The 18,379-nt window shown below is 40.6% G+C and overlaps 1 protein-coding gene across 6 annotated transcripts in view; it reads right to left on the reverse strand.

Annotated features, from left to right (window-relative positions):
• The window catches only part of KIF13A (kinesin family member 13A), an 85,822-nt gene extending 67,741 nt beyond the window's left edge, over positions 1–18,081 (reverse strand). For all 6 annotated transcript variants that reach the window (XM_063130427.1, XM_063130423.1, XM_063130425.1 and 3 more), the window contains exons 1-2: positions 18,012–18,081; positions 16,700–16,793 (exon numbers count right to left, since the gene is read on the reverse strand). In XM_063130427.1, the coding sequence (XP_062986497.1) occupies positions 16,700–16,793; positions 18,012–18,066 (149 nt within the window). In that variant the 5' untranslated portion in view covers positions 18,067–18,081. The remainder of the gene's footprint in view (positions 1–16,699; positions 16,794–18,011) is intronic.
• Between the last annotated feature and the right edge of the window lie 298 nt (positions 18,082–18,379).

Here is an 18,379-nt window from a genome sequence, read left to right on the forward strand (position 1 = left end):
AAATTCAAAAGTTGCAGAAGAGCATTGTCAATATATCATCCACATAACCAGGAAGCATTGAAAAAATTAAAATATGGTTAGTTAGGAAAGCAATTTTTTCTCTAAAGAAAAACAACACAAAAAATAAGATTTTGAGAAGAAATGCATCTGCTCAACTCCCAGAAAAAAATATTTTTCAAGTACCAATTCATATTTCTGAAAGTCCATTTTTTGACTAGCTAAGAAGTTTAAATTTTTGAAACTTTAGTTTTTTTCAAGATGGTAACATAAAGATAAAGAACACCCCAAAACTCATAATTTTAATTATGGGAGAAGCAGATAAGTCCACAAATTTGGTAACATATTTGTACCCGATTGAATCTTAGCTAAACTTATCAGGAACCTTTCAACGTTAGTTAAGTTGAATATTTGGGGAACAATTCTGAATTATTTAACAATGGAGAAAATTGAGGAAACACTGAGGAAATTGACCCCATATGAATCTACAAGAAATTCTACAGTTTTGATACTATGTTGACCTCTGCAACAGAAAGTACAAGTCCCATTGCCTGCTTGTATGATGACAATCTCCCCGGGAGCATTGATTTTAAATCAAGGACACCAGTGAATTAACATCTCCCAAGAAAAAGAAAATATCAATTTAAATATTTTATTTTAATGGCATATCATTTTGAAAACCAAGAACAAGTATGCAAACTAACTGAATTCTGTAATAAGGTCAAGCTCTGCTCCACATAGGTGTACAGGGAGAAAAACGCAAAGGCAAGAATGGAGAGAGGGCCTTGGGCTTTGTGAGTCGGAGCAGCCTTATTCGCTGGAAGGGTGGTGGTGGAGGTGGCAGCGAATGCTCTGAGGTGGTGGCAGAGGAGGAATAGAAGTGGCCCTAGGAAAAGCTAGGTTTTAAAATGTGGGGAAGAGAGAAGGAGGTGGGCTTGAGGCCTGAGGAGAAGAAGTGGCTGATGTTCAATGGCGATAGTGGTGTGAGGGAGCAAGAACCAAAAGTCTTCAGTTGCACTGAAGGAAAGTAACCTCCATACAGCTTCTAGAGGACTGATATAGCAGGAGTCAAAGAACAGTATGTTTTCCCCTCAGAATGCAAGTGCCCATGGTCCGGGCTTTACACCAGTTAGATACTGAATATTTCTCAAATCTCTCAAGCCTCATACAGCCATTCATCAACAGATAAGTAATTTCTAGATTTCCAGCAGCTACTTAAAAATTAATCTTACTGCTGTAAATAAATTTCAAATTAATTCTGTAGACTTACTGGGAATCCTAAAAACAGAACCATGGAAAAATCAATATAGTATCACCAACGTTTTTTGGATTTAATATTTTAAGCCTAAGCATTTCTGGATAATTGATCATTTCCAGCACAATGTGAAAGAATGAACCAACTGCTTCCCATCCCTTTCTGCAGTTCTTCCTACTTGTAGCATAGCCATTTTAAAGCATTTTGAATGCCACCATATGGCTCATCGCAGGCTCATTTCATCCCAACAATGCCCTGATCCAGAAAGGAGTGTGAGGAAAGCAAGCTTCCATGATTGCAGAAGATACAAATTAGAACCTGGACGGGTGTTCACATCTACATTGTAATGCTCATTAAGATCCCATTGAAGCCACTGGTTTTATCTTTAGAAGCAGATAGGGAATACTCAATCCCATCTGGGGCCATTACTTGTTGATGTGATTAATTGCACATAATCAGGGATAGATCAGAATAGATAACTGTATCATTAATTGCTGGATATATGTATCTGCCCTCACACACACCACAGGCAGAGGTTTCATGCCACCTCATTACACAAGACATTTCAGTTAAGTTAATTTAGGCAGCAGCTAATCACTGAAAATCAAATATCTAATGAGATACATGCATATGTGGGTCAGCCCTTAATAGTATCTCCAGAAACCGCAAAATAACCACATTATAACCACAACACAGAAATTGCACATGTAAGAGTTCAATTATATATACAAAGTCTCATGTTTCCTTACAACAATCTCAGTTGTCTGATAGCTAACGGAAATAACATTACATGTGCTAATCCATATAGACCCAGTCACTGGGAATTCTGCTTTGTCAGAAAGAAGGATGTGAAAGAATACTGCTAAAGATGAACACATCTGCTATTAAGACAATTATTTCAACTACACTCACATCAACATCCTAGATTAATTTTGCTGTGCGGTGTCAAGATACCCCCCTTTACTTGTCTATTTTTATACACACCCACACATATGAAGGGTAGTACTTGAATGAGGAACTTATTTCTCAGAGGCATTAGATATTCTTATAATCATTACAAGGACAAGGAAGAGGCTATAGCTCACTTGTAGAGAACATGCTTTGCATGCATAAAATCCCAAGTTTCTGTAAAATGTTCTCAGCAGAGCTGGGGAAAACTCATGGGACACGAAAGAGCTGCTGCCATTCAGAGTGGACAATATGGGGCTAGCTGGACTCATGATTTGACACAGTATATGGCAGCTTCATATTTTCATGACATAGTTAAGGTATAGTTAATACCCTAAAACTGCTGCGTAACAATGTTCACTATTTAGAATAAAAGCAGCAGCTGTTCCCCAAAGCGGATATTGCTATTATCCTTCTGCTACTGCAAAACTGAAAATACTGTCCACAGGAACAATGCTAAGCTAAAGAACATATAAATCTTTTTGCTATACTATTAGCTTCCTGTTCGATGTTGGACAGATTAGGGATAGGTCAACCGTAGAGAGTTTATTCTGCCTCATTCCCCTGGAATTTCTCCACCTTTTGTTTATTCAAAATTGCTCCTTTTGTGGGCAGGAGGTGGCTTGCAAGGTGTGTGTGCACATGACACTGCTTGCACAAAATTTGGAAAAGCAATCCTACCTCCTGCGCTCATTCCTGTCCAGGATCTCTAGTCTGGCTCACTGCCAACCTCCCATATTGGGAGTGTGAAGCAAGCAGGTCAGCAGTAGTGGTATGGAAGAGGAGGTGCGTGCCCTGAGTTGGCTTGACTTTGCCAGCTGATGAGGTTTTAGCAGCAGGCATGGCTCTCTGAATATAGGAGGAAGGAGTAGGAGCTCTAGATGCACAACAGAGGTGTGCAGCAGAACGTGGATAACAGCAAGCTTGCAAAGGTGGCTATCTCAACTGGTGGTGGTGAGTACCATGTGCATGTGGTCTTGTCTCACACGCTCTCTGGACCATGCCTCTTCTGTACTGCTCACATATTGCTCTTTGCATCATGCCCCATCATGCTCTTTTTCTGGCAGCATCTATGTTCTTGCTGACCAGAGCTCTGTGCTCCTACACAGAGGACCAGGCTGCAAATCTCCCTGCAAAACCAAATCAGGCTGCAATCCTATGTACTCTTTTAGCTTCGTTACATGTCTCAAGTTTCCTAAACTCTTTGACAGGATGTGAAAGCCTACAGCTTGTATGTTTGTGTCTGTGTTATAAGACTCTGAGCATATGAAGAATGTAAAACATATACTGTATCACTGCTCCTCTACATGAAAGATATCAGCATTCTCTTTTTAGAGATTAAGTACTGACCATACCAGTTACAAGAAAACTACGACCAGATCACATATGTTTTGTGTCCTCCAGACAACAATCCTTGTTATAGGCAAGTCCTTGTCTCTGCCTCCCCTTAACTTAATATGTGGCAAGTCATTGCCAGGATTCAGCCAAGTAGTTGGTTTTAATACCAGGGTTAAGTTATAGAGAAACGACCCCTGAGACTGAGGTAGGTTAGGGTGAGAGATGTTGAATAATCCAAGGTCAAGCCATGACCTTCAGGACCGAGTGGAGATTTGATCCTGGGTTCCCATAACCCTAGTCTAACAATTTAACCACTATACCACGTTAGTGCCACAGAAGACTCCACTTTTCCTGACAAAGCAATTGATTAAAGAATTTAGAAATATAGCCATTTATGTCAGTTACAGACAAGCTTTGGCAAAATCTTAAAGGAATTATATTACAAAACCAGTAGTCAATTGAATAGAGGGGACTTGTGAAATCATGAGGTACAGAAACAGCTTTATTTCTAAGTTCTCGGTTTCAACTGAAACGATGCATTAATAATTGTTATTAACATTTTCTACATGTTGAAATTACTTTCTACTAAGAAAGTACAACTGTTCTGAGCGTACTCTTCTACATGAACACATGAAAAACTTATCAGCAAGAACAATCGTTTCCTTATTGGCATGGACAATTTAAAAGTATGGAAATACAATCTCCGCTAATAGAGTAAACAAAAAATGATGTTAGCTTGACAAGAACAAAACACTGAAACTGTATAATACTGCTAACTTGTTAAGTTCAATATTTTCTCTATTAATTTCAAGTCATTTCTTGAAATGAATTACTAGAACCACCACAATGTAACAACTACAATTCTATATAATTAATAAAAATAATAAATAAATAAATAAGGCAATGATCTTCAGAACATGAGTATTAATGTTCAGTTGAACCTGTTTCACTCTGGAACAAAAGAATACTGATATTTGATCTTTAAAAGTAGAACAAGAGAAAGGAGTAATAGGACAAAACTTTACTATGTTTAATATCTATCTCAAACTGAAAATAAACACTTTAATATAAATAATGCTTTAGCAGCAGATTCAAAATTTTATAGCGAAGAGTAGGTTGCTTACATAACCTAGCAAATTTGAACGACAGAGTAACAGTAAAGTATAAATAATATTTTTCTAAAGTATCTTTAAAATCCTGTGTTTCCTTCCACTTAAGTCTTAACAACTCGCACATAACCTTTGCGACAAGCCAAAGCCAGGTATTGAATACGCAAATCTCGCCTGACACATGCCAACATGCACCACAGCCCAACAACCATCTGTGGGCTGCTTTGACTGTGTGAACCAGGTTATTTTCTTATGAAAAATCCATAAGAAAAAAAATCCAAAATCCATACAGTGTAATACCTTTATTCGGCCAACTCAACAGATTTTTCATTTTTTCCTTATGGCCAAAAGAGCAGCCTTTGTTTCTTTTGTAGTTGTTGGGTAACTTGGAGAATACCAAATTCAGCCATTCAACAGCAGGACCTTACACTGGAGGAAGAGGATTTTACATCACCCTCTCCAACTACCAGGTAAAACTACCCAATTTGGCTTCTATTGACTCTTTTTTACATAGAGCATCTAAATTTACCTCCAATCTTCTTTTTGTAATACCTTGCACACTGTCCCAATGAAGGTATTACACTATACTGATTTTGGAATTTCTTATGGCCAACATGACTGCTTTTGTATCTCAACTGATTATAAGTGTACTTTTTCTTGCTTTCAGTGCCATTTTTTCATAATGTCTGTTAATTATACAATGTTTTCCTCAGCTCTCTTCTAGTTGTCTTTGCTGTGGTGGTTGATTATAATTCTTATTCACCCCACTGATTCTCAACTTTACTTATTTGAACCTTATTTTGTAGTTCAGTTTTGAAGAGTCTTTGGCTGGTCTGAAATGTCAAGTTTCTACAATATAATGTATGCTTTTAATCTTGCTTCCTCTGTTGTGCAACGAAGCGTTTCTGCTTTAAGTCTTTTGTTCCTTGACGTCAATTTTCCTTTTCCACTTGTGATTCACTATTTTACCCATTCCTTTTTCAAATCATTTTTTAGTTCATTGATAAAAATTGCTTCTGCTTAGAGTTAGTTTCCAGATGTAGTACTACTGCCTCATTTCTCCTTTTATCTCCTTATACTGAACCACCTCCTCCTGAAGGTGTTCATTTTCTTGTTTTAAATTCTTCAACTCATATATTTGATACTGTCCCTTCTAGTCTTCTATTACCACTGTTTTCTTTTCTTTACATAATAGTAATTTTTAAAATCGATTGCATAAGTCATTATGCTAAACTGTGCTGTGGCTTAATTGCAGCTACTGAAGATCTGTGCACCAAGAGTGCCTGAGTGAGGCAGCTATCTCAAACAGCTGATTTTGGGTATCCTGAAAGGGCAGAAAGCTGAATGTTATTTAATTCATTACTATTGTATTTTTGGCTGTCAGGAAGAAGGAGAGGCACCTGTAGGATTTTTAGCCTCAGATGCCAAATACCTTGGCTAGCCTTACACCTTAACTGGAGGGGGGGAATTTGCTAATCTGCTTCAGGCAGCCAAATGTCTTAGGCTATCTCTGAGATACCTTGAGCAGTAAATGCTAACTTTGTACACAGAGGGTTTTTAGCATGGTTTGCGTTTCTAAGTATACAACTGTGACATTAGAGAAAACCAACACCTATATAACACACAAAGACAGATATATTTTTTTAGAAAATGTAGTTAGAAAAATATTGGCTAGAGGCACATATGAAATTCAAGATGATTACATAAAATAAGACTGACCCATAAAAATATCAGTTTTGCAGGTCTGGAGTAAGGAGAAACTAAAGATCAGTCTGAAATCACATTAGGAAATAGTTCCCCTGAAAGCTGTATTGCCAGTGTTGCTGTTGTGTTTTTCTTTTTAACAAAAAAAGAAACTTCATCCTTATTCTCTGCCATACCATATTTGGAAGTCCACAAGAACCACTGCAGTACACATAGCTCCTATATTTTCACTTTGCTGATACACACAGATACTGTTTTACAAAAGAATTGCTTCCACTATAAGAGAAAATAAGTGTTTTGCTAATAGAAATTTGGGGTTGGTCATCTACTCCAGCTGTTTTTTCCAGAGCATATCTTCCCAATGTACCACCATTTGCAGCAGAACCCATTTGTCTTTCCACTTCATGCCCTAGGACAAAGATATAAAATTTCTGGAAATTTTGAAGCCACAGGGAAAAAATATTATTCCATTTTTTCTTGGGAAAAAGAATTTTTGGGTAAAAAGGAAAAACATGGCACTCTTATATTTTTAGCACTCTTTACAGATCTAAAGTTACTCTGAGAGCAATCCTATGGACCCTGAAAGGCCATAGGATGTTTGGGATTTTACCCTTTAAGGTCATAGACAGAGTTATGGCTTCGAAAGAGGAAATCCCCATTCCCCATCCATCCAATTGGATTGCACCCTTGGTTACTTATGTTTGTACATCAAATGTCAACAAGAGGAAGCCCACAAGAAGGCAATGAATACTTCTTCCTTTCTCTTAAGAAAATGGTAGCGTCCTTTCATGGCAAAAATGCATCTTGCTCTTGCATTTGAGAGTTGCACTGTACTGTGTATCCTCAGTGTATAGGAACTGTAATGACCTGATAGTGTACATGGTTTTACATAAAAGTCTTGCTATTACATCAGGGGAGTAAAGGCCAGATAGCAATACATGAATATCTTGTCTTAAACATTTTATTTATCTTTCTAAATGAAAATATTTCACAAACCAAACCTTACTAATTTAGGGACAGGAGGAAAACCAAAAATAACTTTGGAAAAATGGAAACCCCCCTTTTTTTCCCTCCAGGCCTTTGCACCTCTGCTTAGAGTTGAGCATTTGTCTGATCAAATATGTTTGGTCAAACACAAAAGGGCGGGGAGGGGGGGAATGGAAGTCTACTGTAGACCCATTTGCTCTTCCTTGATCAGTGACTACAACGCACAATGATCACAGCTAGACACCTAGCACAAAAATTCACCAAGCATTTCTCCATTCTGCTTTCAAGTGGTACAGAGAAGAAAGAACTAGTGCTGAACTTTAATAGTTTTTCCATATATCCTTCCACTGTTTTTGTTAAGGAATAGCTTTGCCTGCCTCTGCATAATTTCACATCCTGCCTTTCTCAGATGCCACCATGATACATAAAAACAACCGGCCACCACCTACCCAAGGCCATTCTTGGCTTCATTAATACTTGACTTGTTAATAGATTGGCATTCCAACTCTATTCCAGGCTCCTCTTCAAAAACCACAAAATTTTCCTGAGCTTTGTAGCCCTCATGGTTTCAAGTAGCCATTGGGGCTAATACTTGCTTCCTTTTCCACAGATACTAAGTAAGTAAGTACAGTGAGGATATTTGTCAGGGGGAGTGTGGCAAGCTGCACACATATTTGTAGCAACTTCTGCCCTCAAATAATTACACTACTGCATCTCGGCACAAGAACTTGTGAAGTAATAAATGGCCTCTGAGCTGGTATCTTTTTGCATAATCCTCAAAATCCATACTGCATGCAGTTTTAGGCTGTTCTTTCTTAAGGCAGCCACAGCTTCTATAGCACATGCAAAACACCAATTAGAATTTATTTACAACTTTCTTTAATACATTCTCAGGGCTAGAAAAATATAAAGCAGAAAGATAACTCCTTCCAAAGACAAAGACCACACTAATAAAGCATAGTAAACTGAATCATTGCCCTAATTCAGTTGGTCTTGACTGACAGAACAAGGATACAAACAGCAAAGTTTGAAAAACAAAACACAAATCTTCCAAACATGAACATACTGGCTTGTTAACTGATAAATGTCCCTTCAGCACAGAACTGAGTATGTCCAATGTACTTTTTTAAAGGTCTAGATTCATCTTGCGGAATGTGCTATAAATCACAGACTCTACCTGGATGTCTACTGGTGCCAACCAAGTGACAAGCTATATTGCTGCTAAAGTGTAGGGTACTAGAGAGCAGTGGTTCCCAACCACTATTTTTGCAGACCATTTTAAAATTGCAGGGTCATGACAGACAACTTAAATTTGTTTTGTTCTACAAATCAAAGCACTCATATTTTAGTGCCACACTTTGAGTCACACAGAGCACACAACAGACCTGCCTTATTGCCTGTGTGGATATCTACAACCAGTCCAAAGCAGCAACCAGAAGAAATTTGCAGAATTTTATATTTCATTTTATAAACTGGAATTTTTATTATATGCCTGGGAGCTCAGGGGAGCAAGGGGGTGCCCACATAACTATGTACATGGGTAGGGGGAGGTATGGTGTTGGGGGAACAACAGGCTAGATGAAGAGGAGGGGCTAGATCTTTTACAGCTATCCCCCTCTTCTGGTTCTTCCCCCAATTGGATGGTTCCTGGCAACCTTATTAGCTTGCCCTCAGGTTTGGTGCTGCTGCTGCATGCCAGGTCAGTTCCCCCCCCCCCGACCCCAAAATCTCCCTCATCCATGATTTGATTGGGGATGAGGGGGCTGACCTGGTTATGTATCACTGAGACCAGGGTGGGTGAACTGCGAGGGGTTACTCTCACCCAGCTTTGCCCTCTTGCGTACTCGGTACCGCACCAGCACCGATTTGAGGGCTGGGAAGGAGGGGCTGCTGTGGTCTATAGAAATATGATCTCCTTCTCTAGGCTTCCTGTTCATTCGTGTGTGGGTCTTGAGTGTCTTTGTTTTGGGTACCAGCCCACGCTGCTACCCATCAGAGTCCCTGCCTAAGCTGATGGAGGTTGTTTCAGTTTTGGTGTTGAGGACCCCCAGGATGGTGGTTTTAGGGGATCTCAACTTCCATGCCATGGCAGTTGTATCCGTGTCATGGCCACCATGACAACCATGGGTTTGTCTCAACATGTCACTGGCCCAACGCATGTAAAAGGACACACGCTTGATCTGGTTTTCTCAACTGGCAGAAGGATGTTGATCTGAAAGTGGGGGAATTAACATCTATCCCCTTGTCATGGTCTGCTTTCTAGTGAGGTTTAGACTTTTGGCAGCCTTTCCTCTCTGCAAGGGGGGTTGCTATTAAAATGGTCTGCCCCAGAGGCTAATGGACTCCAATGGTTTTCCTGCTGGTATGGCTGTTGCTCCTGCCAAAGTCTAGGTTGCTCTATGGAATGCAGATGACTGGGGGGGGGGGGGTAACAAGATCGTGCCCAAGCACCCTCTCCTTCTGAGCAGAGCCTGGCCAGCTCCTTGGGATACACCTGAGCTGAGGGCAATGAAGCTAGATGGGAGACAGCTAGAACATGGGTGGAGGAAAACTCGTGCTGAGTCTGGTCAAACACTGACTAGAGCTCATTATCAAGCCTACTCTGTGGCAGTCTCATCCAAGAGTATCTGGAGCTGGCCCGCAACCACCCACTCAAGGACCTTGCCCAGGAATGGATACTGCTAGTGACCTGGCAAGCATGTATGTGACGCTTGCTCTACTTCCCACCCGGGATGAGCTCCCAGAATGAAGAGTTCCGAAGTGGCAGCTACTATTCATCACTTTTTAAAAAGTAGAGCTATGGGTTAAGTAGAATGGACACATTGATTGTGTTCATGCTCACATATCCCAAAGAACTGGCTGTCAGAATATGCCACAGTAACTTCAAATCTAGAGATTTAGATGTTTTCCTTAAAATCCACACATCCTTGTTTTCATTCCCCTATACAAAGGAAGCCAAGAATTCAGGCCAAGAATTTAAACAAAATTATCCCGACCTGAGGAAAGCAGAGCTCCTTTACATTTCTACAATACAATAAAAGAAAACTCATCCTGGAAAAACCAGAAGCAAGCCAACTACACAACCATAGAAAAGATAAATAAAAACACTACAGCTGCACACTGAAGGAGAAAGTCACACTGAAGGAGATGGGGCTTACTTCTAAGTAAAAGTAGATAGGATTCCATTGTATGCTAGGTTAAGACCACAGCTCACTTGTACAGCAATTCTACTGTTTTCCTTTAGCAATAGTCAATTATTCTCGCAGCAGGAGTAACCAGCCTATGAGTTACATAGAGTTGCCCGATACATATATTAAGAATCTCAATACTGTTCAAGAAGAGAAAGAAGTTACTTCTCAAATGCCCGTAACTTCAAAGCACCTGGGGCGGTGGTAGGTTCTGGCATAGTCTCTCCGACTTTCTCATGGCTTCTTTACGCGCTGTGCGTTTTAGCTTCCGGCAAATCCTAGCATCAGTTAGTGTCTCGGAACGCTCGCCCCCGGAAGCACTCTCATTTTCCACTGAGTGTGTAGGATTTGGCCTTGAGGAGATAAGCTCTGGAGGGGACTAACTCCCAGCTGTGGAATCGCCCGTGAGAGCTTCCTCCCCCACTGGTACGGGCTGGCTGGTGTCTGGCACTGCGTCTTCTAGTTCTGAATCTGATTCTGATTGATTATCTGAAACACCTTCTCCCGAAACACAGTAGGGTTAGACATGACACAGATGAGGAAATTAGGGAATTTGCTCCCTCAGATTACATAGCTGGAGGTCCTCTTGGATTTATTGGTGTCATTAGAAGCCCAAATGACATCTGTGATGAGGAGTGCCTATTACCAGCTTTGGTTGGCATGCCACCCTTCCCTGGCAGGGATATTCTGATCACTTTAGTCCATGCATTTTAATATTGAGCTACCCTTGTGCTTGTTCTGGAAGTTGCAGCTCATGTGGAATGTGACAGCAAGAATGCTGAGTGGGGCTCCTGGCCATCCACATATTACACCGGTGTTGAAGCAACTGCATAAGCTGTCTATTAGCTACCAAACCATATTCAAGGACTCGTTGGTATTTAAAGCCCTGAATATCTTGGGACCAGGTGGATCAATATAGCCCTCATGCGATTGCTAAGCTTCTCCAAAGCTTTGCTTGTACTGTGACCTTGAAGGAGACATTAAAACCTTCCTTGAGGTGGTGCCCACCTTGTGGAATGCCCTCACTGGTATTTGGGGGTCTCCCAACTATAGCATGCTTAAGATTCCAATTAAAGACCTCTCTCTTCACTTAGGGCTTCCCTGACTGATTCTGCTGCCCAGTTTAACTGTTAGTTTATCAATTTAATTTTTTTAACTGTTCTGTATTTTAATCTTGTATTGTAAAACACTACAAGGTTTTTTTAATGTGAGGTTTTTACCCTTAAAGGAAGTCTAAAAATAATGTTAAATAAAGAAAAAAATATAGTGAGTGGTCTATACATCGATCAAATCAATAAATATTTATCAGAAACATTGACATAGGTCTGTAACTTGAATAGGGCTTTAATAATGCACACTTTAAGAATAGTACTCCACTGGAATAGTATCTAGGTCACTGTCTAGAATGGGATTAGTGAAATGATGCTAAAGCAGCTCATAAGTAATTGTTTCTACTAAAAAAAAATTAAAACTCTAACCAAATTAAGGATAGCACTTCAGAAGCTGAAAGGTTTTAACAGGAAAGGCAATTTAAGAGAGGTCAAAATCAGATTTTTTTTTTACAGTTTCTTATAAACAAAGGCAAAGTCTGCTGTCAGCTGTTATTCTATCTGCTACCTCAGGCAGGTGATATTAAGAGCATCTGCATAGCAGCTTCTTTCTGGCTGATAATTCCTTTGGATAAACAAGACAGTTGGTAGCTGTCTCTTTTCACTTGACACACCATTTAGATAAGTTTCAGTTAAGGCTTTTGAAACAAACACCAATTCCCTAGAGCTGGAACCTTTCCTTTCTAACTTCCTCTAAGGCTTGAAGCAGTAGTAAATAAAAGAACAAACCACATGGGCCATTATAAATCCCACATATTTTCCTCTAATGTCTATCATGTTTATGTTCTTTAAGAAAAAAACATAACCTAAAAAAGGAATATAAATTAAGATAAACTTTAAAAACTCACTATACAATATATAAATCAGTCTACAAAGAAAAAAGATGGCATTGTAATTTATTTATGTAGATGAAAACCGAAGAAAACAACTTGGAGCTTACAGTCGTGTGAAAAAGAAAGTACACCCTCTTGGAATTGTATGATTTTACATATCAGGACATAATAACAATCATCTGTTCCTTAGCAGGTCTAAAAATTAGGTAAATACAACCTCAGATGAACAACAACACATGACATATTACACCGTGTCATGATTTATTTAACAGAAATGGAGAAGCCATGTGTGAAAAAGTAAGTACACCTTATGATTCAATAGCTTGTAGAACCACCTTTAGCAGCAATAACTTGAAGTAATCATTTTCTGTATGACTTTATCAGTCTCTCACATCGTTGTGAAGGAATTTTGGCCCATTCTTCTTTACAACGTTGCTTCAGTTCATTGAGGTTTGAGGGCATTTGTTTATGCACAGCTCTCTTAAGGTCCCGCCACAGCATTTCAATCGGGTTGAAGTCTGGACTTTGACTGGGCCATTGCAACACCTTGATTCTTTCTTTTTCAGCCATTCTGTTGTAGATTTGCTGGTGTGCTTGGGATCATTGTCCTGTTGCATGACCCAATTTCAGCCAAGCTTTAGCTGTCGGACAGATGGCCTCACATTTGACTCTAGAATACTTTGGTATACAGAGGAGTTCATGGTCGACTCAATGACTGCAAGGTTCCCAGGTCCTGTGACTGCAAAACAAGCCCAAATCATCACCCCTCCACCACCGTGCTTGACAGTTGGTATGAGGTGTTTGTGCTGATATGCTGCGTTTGGTTTTTGCCAAACATGGCGCTATGCATTATGGCCAAACATCTCCACTTTGATCTCGTCTGTCCAAAGGACATTGTTCCAGAAGTCTTGTGGTTTGTTCAGATGCAACTTTGCAAACCTAAGCTGTGCTGCCATGTTCTTTTTAGAGAGAAGAGGCTTTCTCCTGGCAACCCTTCCAAACAAACCATACTTGTTCAGTCTTTTTCTAATTGCACTGTCATGAACTTTAACATTTAACATGCTCACTGAGGCCTGTAGAGTCTGAGATGTAACTCTTTGGGTTTTTTCTCTGAGCATTGCACAGTCTGACCTTGGGGTGATTTTGTTGGGACATCCTTTCCTGGGAAGATTGGCAATTGTCTTGAATGTTTTCCACTTTTGAATCATCTATCTCACTGTAGAATGATGGACTTTAAATTGTTTGGAAATGGTCTTATAACCCTTCCCAGATTGATGGGCAGCAGCAATTGCTTCTCTAAGATCATTGCTGATGTCTTTCCTCCTTGGCATTGTGTTAACACACACCTGAATGCTCCAGACCAGCAAACTGAAAAAACTTTGGCTTCTATAGAGGTGGTCATACTTGCTGATGATCAATTATCACGGGCATTTGATTAGCAGCACCTGTCTGCTACTTAGCATCTTAATTCCTATGGAAGCAGTAAGGGTGTACTTACTTTTTCACACATGGCTTCTCCATTTTGGCTTTATTTCTGTTAAATAAATCATGACACGGTGTAATATGTCATGTGTTGTTGTTCATCTGAGGTTGTATTTACCTAATTTTTAGACATGCTAAGGAACAGATGATTGTTATTATGTCCAGATATGTAAAATCATACAATTCCAAGAGGGTGTACTTTCTTTTTCACATGACTGTATGTGATGTTACGACTGGAATATCCTAAGTCAAGAAGCTTCATCCTACTAATAGGCTGATTCTAGCCAGAATTGAGCATGCCTAAGACCCATTACGCTCATTTTTTTTAGATATGCCTAATTTTATATAGGATTGGGTTGTGTGTTCCAGGTCAACTGCAATTTCATTAGGCTACTATTACATATCAGGTTTGCAGTTAAATCAATAGAGAAGTGAAAATCTTTTACTTGTCTATGTTTGCAATCTAAGAGAACTTCTAGATCTATCATTGCTGCTGGAAGGTCATATTGCTGCTGTGGCTAGAGATGCTTTTGTTCATCTTTGGATAATGTGTCAATTGCAGCTGTTGCTAGAAGAGGACAATCTGGCCACATGCTTTGGTTACATCCAGACTAGGCACCCTACATGTGGCTCACTTTGAAGAGTGCCTGGAAACTGCAGCTGATACAGCATGCTGCCAAACTAGTGTTGAGGGCAAGTTATTCAGAGTATATCACACCAATATTCAGTCATCATTGGCTCCCAATATGTTTCTGAGCCCAATTCAAAGTACTGATGAATACCATTAAATATGTGTATATTCACATATATCGCTATCTTCGTACATGGTGCTGTATAAATGATGACAGGACAATTCTCTATGCCAAGAGTCTTACAATCTAAAAGCAGACACAAGGGAAACAATAGAGAAAGGAGAGGAAATGGAGGCAGAAGTAAACAGGGGAAGAACATGTGGTGATTTAAGATATACATCTAGGGGTAGTTCTAAATGATTCACAGAAAAATGCGTTTTGAGGAAAGATCTAAAGAGAATAATTTAGGTGACCTCATGGAGGCATTCTGGGTGCCAGTTCCAAACATAAAGGGCAGCAAGGAAGAAAGAGCAATTATTTTGGGGAGCTGGAGATCCTTGGATAGCTGAGCATTGCAGAACTACACAAATGAAGGTCACAGGTAAGGATGAGTTAGGATTTAAGAGCAAAGAAATAAGTAGGGGGCAAGGCCATTGAGGGTTTTGAAGGCAAAGAGGAAAAACTTGTGCAGGAACTGGGAGAGGACAGAAAATCAGTGTAGGGATTTAAGGAGGAGTATCACATGGTCAGAGTGCTGAGAGTTTGGCATAAGTAAAAAAGTACTTATGTACTTAAGTAAAAAAGGGTAAAAAAGCAGATGGCTAGAAAGGCGAAGATGATAGCAATCAAAGCAAGAGATTATCAGGGCTTGAACCAAAATTTTGCTGAGGAGACAGAAAGGAAAGTCCTTATTTTGCAATGTTGTAAATGGAGAAGCAGAATGATCAGATGAAGGACTGAGTATGAGAGGAAAGGAGAGAGAAGAGTCCAAGAAGAAAACCAAGGCTTCCTGCCTGATCAAAATACGTAAAGGACAGCTTGCTCCTGCATGATCCTGTCCACCTGTTAAGATCTTCTGGAAGCTCTGCTCCACATGCTACCACCATCTAAGTCTGATTTGGTGGGCATGAGAAACAGGGTCTCCTCAGTGGTGGCACGTAGACCCTGAAACTCCTTCCACAGAGGTGTTTAATGTTTCCTGATCCCCTGTTTGACAAGCCGACCAATTTATCTTGTTGTACTGGCACACAATATTAGGTCCATGATAATTTAGTTGTTCAAAGTGTGACATTAAACTGTGAGATTCGCACACCTCTCAGTCATTTATTCAAACACTTCCCTTTATCTTCTGATGCCAAAGTTTAGATCCAAATGTCTCAAGTACTGGAATCTGAGCAGCACAAGAAAAGCACTACAACCATACAGTTCATCAACAGTACAATTCTGCTGCCCTCCCTCCTTAGTAATTAACTGCTTTTGACAGAATAGTATAACTCCAACCTATTCTACATAAAACAATACAGTCTTTTGAAAAAATATTGTAACTGAGAATCCCCTTAAATAAAAATATCTAGAGCCAAGTGCTTACAATAATCAATAGATAACTTACACAAATCAGATGATAATGTAACTTTTCTTTCTGTGTCTCCTCTGTACAACCTCCCCTCCTGACCCCTCATGAAGGGAAAAAAAGCTGATCTATTTTTACAGTCTGGCGCATTGGCATTTTGGATTGTTTCCAACTATTCTTTTCAGCGCTTTACAAATAAATGCCAAATATATGAATTATTTCAGCACACTTTCTTCATTAAAATAAATCAGAACTAAAAAGGAAATCAGGAGATACATCTGCTCACATGAATGTACGTCAGAATATAGTAAATAGCCCCAACAGTTTCCATCAAAGCCTAAGAATCTAGAGATTATTTTGCTCCTAAATCAACCTTGATACTATATGAACTTGTAATAATGTAGTTCACACTTACAAGGTAACACTACTTTTTGCCTGTGCCAACTCCACACTCAAAACTGTTGTAGGTTAATATGACATTATTTCTGATTTACAAGAAGTTAAATTGATGTTATTCCTCATTTACATGGATCATGCCCCAGAACGCAAGAACTCAGAAGCAACTCATCTTGCTTGAGAATATAAATCTGGATTTGTTCCATTTTACCTGTTTTCTCCCTGCTTGTTGTTTGAAGGTGGAGGATGCAACACAGTTTGATTCCCTTCCATCTCCACAATGCACTTGGTATTCAGATCCAGCTCTGGAACAAAATACAACAGAGGACATCAGAACATTCCCTTACAGAATGATATACACTTCATCCCTAGCCAGCAAGGCTTTTCCTGTTTCTTTCTTCTTAAGTCTAGAAAACAACTCCCATTTGCTGCTAGGAGTATAGGAAATGATATGGGCGTTGTCCTCCAAAAAAACAAAAAACTCTGGAACAAGAAGTTGGAGACCTACAGATTTGATGGAGGTTCTCCATAGTGGGGAAATATGTGGTTTCGTAAATACAGGAGGCGCATGGGCATCTTTCTGAACAGTCAAGATGCACCTACAGCAGTTCGCCAGTCTGTCTCAGAGTCTAGTTCAAATGCCTGGATTGCATGTTGCCTCATGCCACACATGTGAGATCATGCTGTCGTCTACCATGCCATCCCAATTCCATGTCCACACACCGCTACTTTGGGAGTAGAAATCCCCTTTCACACGCAACTGTGCACTGAAAGGATGGGTAAATAAATAACTCTCTCACCTTAACCACTAAGATTGTGACTGCAAGAGAGGGGCTAGAGGACATGATGGGAATAACCAAGCCACATTTAGTGATTTTGAATATGAAGAAGGCAGTCTTCTATACTAGAAGACTGTATTACCAGTTTTTCGATGAAGGAAAGGGGAAACTGGGTGAAAAAGAGGAAAGAGAGCCACAGGTTGAGAGGTTATCTGAGGAAAATCGCCTCAGGGAGTCAGCAAGGTTCCCCACCCAATAAGCGAGAAAACTATCTCTTCTCTTAGCAGGCAGCTTTGCAAGGAGCGACGGGGTTTGTCCTGAGCTCCACGCCCCTCATATTAGAAAAGGCAGGCTGCGCTCCAGCGAAAATCTCCGGATCGTTAGACATAAAAAAAGAGAGGAAAAGTTCAGGTCCTCGCTTTATCCCCATAGGTTTGCACCTAAACCAGCTCCCAAGACCTTCCCCAGTTGCGGAGGCAAAGTTTGGGGAAGTTAGACTACAACTCCCCTCTCCCCCGAGCCAAAAGTGGGGTGGGGGCGGGTCTAATAAGTTGGAATTCTTAATTCTCCCTCCCTCCCTCTCTCCCTCCCTCTCCAATCCCATCCCAACCACTCCGCAAACAAGTCAGTCCGAGGAGAGGAGGGGGCGAGAGAGGGCAAAGACATTTCTAAGGGGTTAAGAAGACGGGTTCAGTTAGGGACTATTGGAAATGATGATGATTAATAATAATAATTTCATCCTACCTCTTCGGTTCATGGGCCGGACTCTGACGGCCACTTTCACCTTTGTATCCGACATCTTCCCTGGCGGCGGCGGCGGCAGAGGCGGCGTGGGGGTCCGCACCGCCCCCCAGCAGCGAACGTGACTCCGGAGTCTTCTGGCTTCGCGCAGCCAGGGGCACAAGCCTCGGGCCGCCTCTCCCTCAGGGGCCGCCCGCAGGACACGCAAGACGCGGCGGCGTCTCAAGGCAGCGGCAGCAACGCGCGAAAAGGCTCCCGCAGCCGCGCTGCCAACGGGAAAAGCGCAGCGCCCAGGTCCATTTCGGGCCGGTGGGAAACGGGGCCGCCCAACGAAGAAGACGGGCTGGGGAGAAGTGGCCGAAGAAGCGCTT

Source organism: Elgaria multicarinata, chromosome 7 (genome assembly GCF_023053635.1).
Source record: "Elgaria multicarinata webbii isolate HBS135686 ecotype San Diego chromosome 7, rElgMul1.1.pri, whole genome shotgun sequence".
In the NCBI taxonomy this organism is placed as follows: domain Eukaryota; kingdom Metazoa; phylum Chordata; class Lepidosauria; order Squamata; family Anguidae; genus Elgaria; species Elgaria multicarinata.